General features: G+C 33.1%; 1 protein-coding gene across 1 annotated transcript; it reads right to left on the bottom strand.

The window, feature by feature from the left end:
• Positions 1 to 709: 709 nt before the first annotated feature.
• On the bottom strand, positions 710 to 2,813 carry LOC115874909 (E3 ubiquitin-protein ligase SINA-like 2). Its single transcript, XM_030890207.1, has 2 exons — positions 1,609 to 2,813; positions 710 to 1,539 (listed from the first exon to the last, which is right to left on the bottom strand). The coding sequence occupies exons 1-2, from the start codon at positions 1,844 to 1,846 to the stop codon at positions 1,448 to 1,450; spliced, it is 330 nt and encodes a 109-aa protein (XP_030746067.1). The 5' UTR covers positions 1,847 to 2,813; the 3' UTR covers positions 710 to 1,447.
• Positions 2,814 to 3,078: the final 265 nt, after the last annotated feature.

Genomic DNA, 3,078 nt, shown 5'->3' with positions numbered 1-3,078 from the left:
ATTTTAATCAAAATTAATAAAAACTATCTATCAAACATCTATCAAAGAATGAAATCGAATTAATATTACCATAGAAAGCCTTTTGATTCTCAGGATTTAGAAAAAATTCCACCACATTTTCATATTTTTCTAAATTTTCTCTCAAACGATATAAAAATTTGAAAAGATATAAACGGGATTAACTCGATTAACCATTTTAGAACAAGCAAAATTTTTTATAAAAAAATGCATTTTTCTCAAAATGTCAATAATAAAAAAGTTTTTCTTCTTGTAAAGACAATCCGGGGACATTCTGTACATTTTTTTATAAAAGTGAACAATTGAAATTAGGTATTTAAAATATTTTAAAAATTTATACTTAATAATCTTATTGTTAATATAATTCAATCAAACAAATATATCCATTAAAGCACTAAAAAAGAGGTATAGGAACGAAACTGTATTCACAATTTATTAATTTTCTTTAGTCCTTTTTTCATCTTTCCTTATATTTATATTAGTAAAATGTAATACAAATCATAATTTATAAATACATGATTTTCATGTCTTTTTTTACTTTTATACTGGCACTAAAGCCTCATTAATATCAATTCAATTTAAATAATACTACATAAACAATAATATATTCATACCTTAATATTTTATATGTACAGGGTGGCGCCTCTCATACAACGCGGAGGCTCCAAGGAGATCTGTAGTTTATACCCCTGCCTCCCGCGTACAAAATGGGATACGATTTCCTTAAGCTCCGATTCATGAATAACCGATTGTATCAACGAAGTTGAGTTGCCCAAAGGGCGTCCGCTGGCTAGGTAGTGGTGGAGAGGGTTCCCAGGGGGTTCCAAAGTCCGTAAAAAAACCGAAATCCGGAACGATTTCCTTAAGCACGAAACTCTCACGAGAAGAACTTTATGTTCCATAAAGTATCCTAGATATGGTCCGCTGGCTGGGCGGTGGTGGAATCCACGTCCGCTGATGGATCCAAAGAGGCCAAAAACCGTAAATTTGATAACCATTTCCTTAAGCTTGAAATTTTGATGGAAGCTTATATTTTTATTGACATTTGCAAAAATAATCGTCCGCTGTCTGTATGTGGGTGGAAAAGTCGTCCGCTGGTGGGATAAAGGAAGATAAAGGGTACCGAACATAAACGCGTTATGATGCACAAGCGGACGACATTTCCACCGACATACAGGCAGCGGATGATTGTTTTCGTAAATCTCAATAAAAATATTACCTTTCATCAAAATTTCAAACTTAAGGAAATGATTCTCGACAATCATTCACAAAAAACACGAGAGGTTGAATCATAATTTAATCAGTCGACTAAAATTTTAATAGCTGTAAAATATTATATTATTGAGTAATTCATTATATTTAATTATTCGATTCACTAGAAATTAAAGGTTTTTTTTTCAAAAATATTAAACAAAATATTTTAAAACGTTTAATCATCATCTTCTTCATCACTGTCATTATCAGATTCATCACTGTCTTCATCCTCTTGTGATAATTCATCTTCATCCGCCTCATCAGTGCCTAGAAAAATAAGTATTAAATATTAGAATGACATGAAAAGCAGAAATTAATAATAATTTGAATAAGTACCTTCAGCATTTGTATCTTCTTGTGTGATCATTTCCACTGATGACGGTAGCTGATCGCCCTCAAACCATTTGCACACAAATTTTCCTTCTTCAAATTGCCAACCATACTCGAGTGGATCCAAATTTAGAGGCTCCTTTTTGAAGGCGTTTTTCCAAATATTGGAGATAAAGATGGAAAAACAGAGTAACAATGAGAATGATACAGAAAAAGTCGACCACTTCCTTCGGTAAATTAACATCGTTCCATTTCAAATTATTAATTTTCCGAACGATCAAAATTTCCTGACATTTTTTCAATGATGTTTCCGTGAAGGATTTTAATTTATCCTTTTTCTTTAAACAAAATACACAAAACTTTTCGATTTCAGACATATCTAACCGGTAAATAATGCTATTGAGCCCGAAACGTCAAAAAAACGTCTTTTTATTCGGAAGATGCGCGCGATCACTGACGGCGACGTGACGTCTGAGTTATTATTATTGGCAACGCCACCTGTAATAATAAATAAATATCAGATATTTTTCTTCAGATATTACGTAATGTCAAAAATGTATGAAATATTTTTGGAGATTTACTTGTGCAGGATTAATAAAATGATCCGTTAAATTCTATTTTTTTAGGACTAGAGATTCGTGGGGATACAGTTTTGATTTTTCTTCACAAAGGGGAATAGGAATAATTTTATTATATTTTTATTTATAGTTTTTATAAATGGATTAAATTAATTTCACCTGAATCACTCCAATCACTTAAATAAATCTATACGATGCTACGTAGTTACTCAGTAATATAGTATTTTACAGTTTATTAAAATTTTAGTCGACTGATTAAATTATGATTCAACCTCTCGTGTTTTCCATGCATGTTTTTTGTGAATAGATTGTCGAGAATCATTTCCTTAAGTTTGAAATTTTGATGAAAGGTAATATTTTTATTGAGATTTACGAAAACAATCATCCGCTGCCTGTATGTCGGTGGAAATGTCGTCCGCTTGTGCATCATAACGCGTTTATGTTCGGTACCCTTTATCTTCCTTTATCCCACCAGCGGACGACTTTTCCACCCGCATATAGGCAGCGGACGATTATTTTTGCAAATGTCAATAAAAATGTATGTTTCCATCAAAATTTCAAGCTTAAGGAAATGGTTTTCAAATTTACGGTTTTTGGCCTCTTTGGATCCATCAGCGGACGTGGATTCCACCATCGCCCAGCCAGCGGACCATATCTAGGATACTTTATGGGACATAAAGTTCTTTCGTGAAGTTTCGAGTAGCTAAGCTCGTTCCCGAATTTCATTTTACGGACTGGAACCTGAGAATCCTACTCCACCGCTAGCCAGCAGACCTGAAACTCAGCTTCGTTGACCTAATCGGTTATTCATGGTCGGAAATCGTATCCGGTGTACGCGGGAGAATGAAGATATCTAATATTGAAATGAAATTTTGTGAGCTTATGTAGGTTAACTCAA

This window comes from Sitophilus oryzae, unplaced genomic scaffold (assembly GCF_002938485.1).
Source record: "Sitophilus oryzae breed Bouriz unplaced genomic scaffold, Soryzae_2.0 scaffold_1307_pilon_pilon, whole genome shotgun sequence".
Lineage (NCBI taxonomy): Eukaryota > Metazoa > Arthropoda > Insecta > Coleoptera > Curculionidae > Sitophilus > Sitophilus oryzae.
Note: the sequence above shows the minus strand (reverse complement) of the source record. Positions and strands in the feature narration are given on the sequence as shown.

What these genes read in the sequence shown, in the direction of transcription:
- LOC115874909 (XM_030890207.1), bottom strand. Translation starts at nt 1,846, where the DNA reads ATGTTAATTTACCGAAGGAAGTGGTCGACTTTTTCTGTATCATTCTCA. An exon ending in AGAAGATACAAATGCTGAAG is followed by an intron (nt 1,540 to 1,608) that starts GTACTTATTCAA and finishes TTATTTTTCTAG; the next exon opens with GCACTGATGAGGCGGATGAA.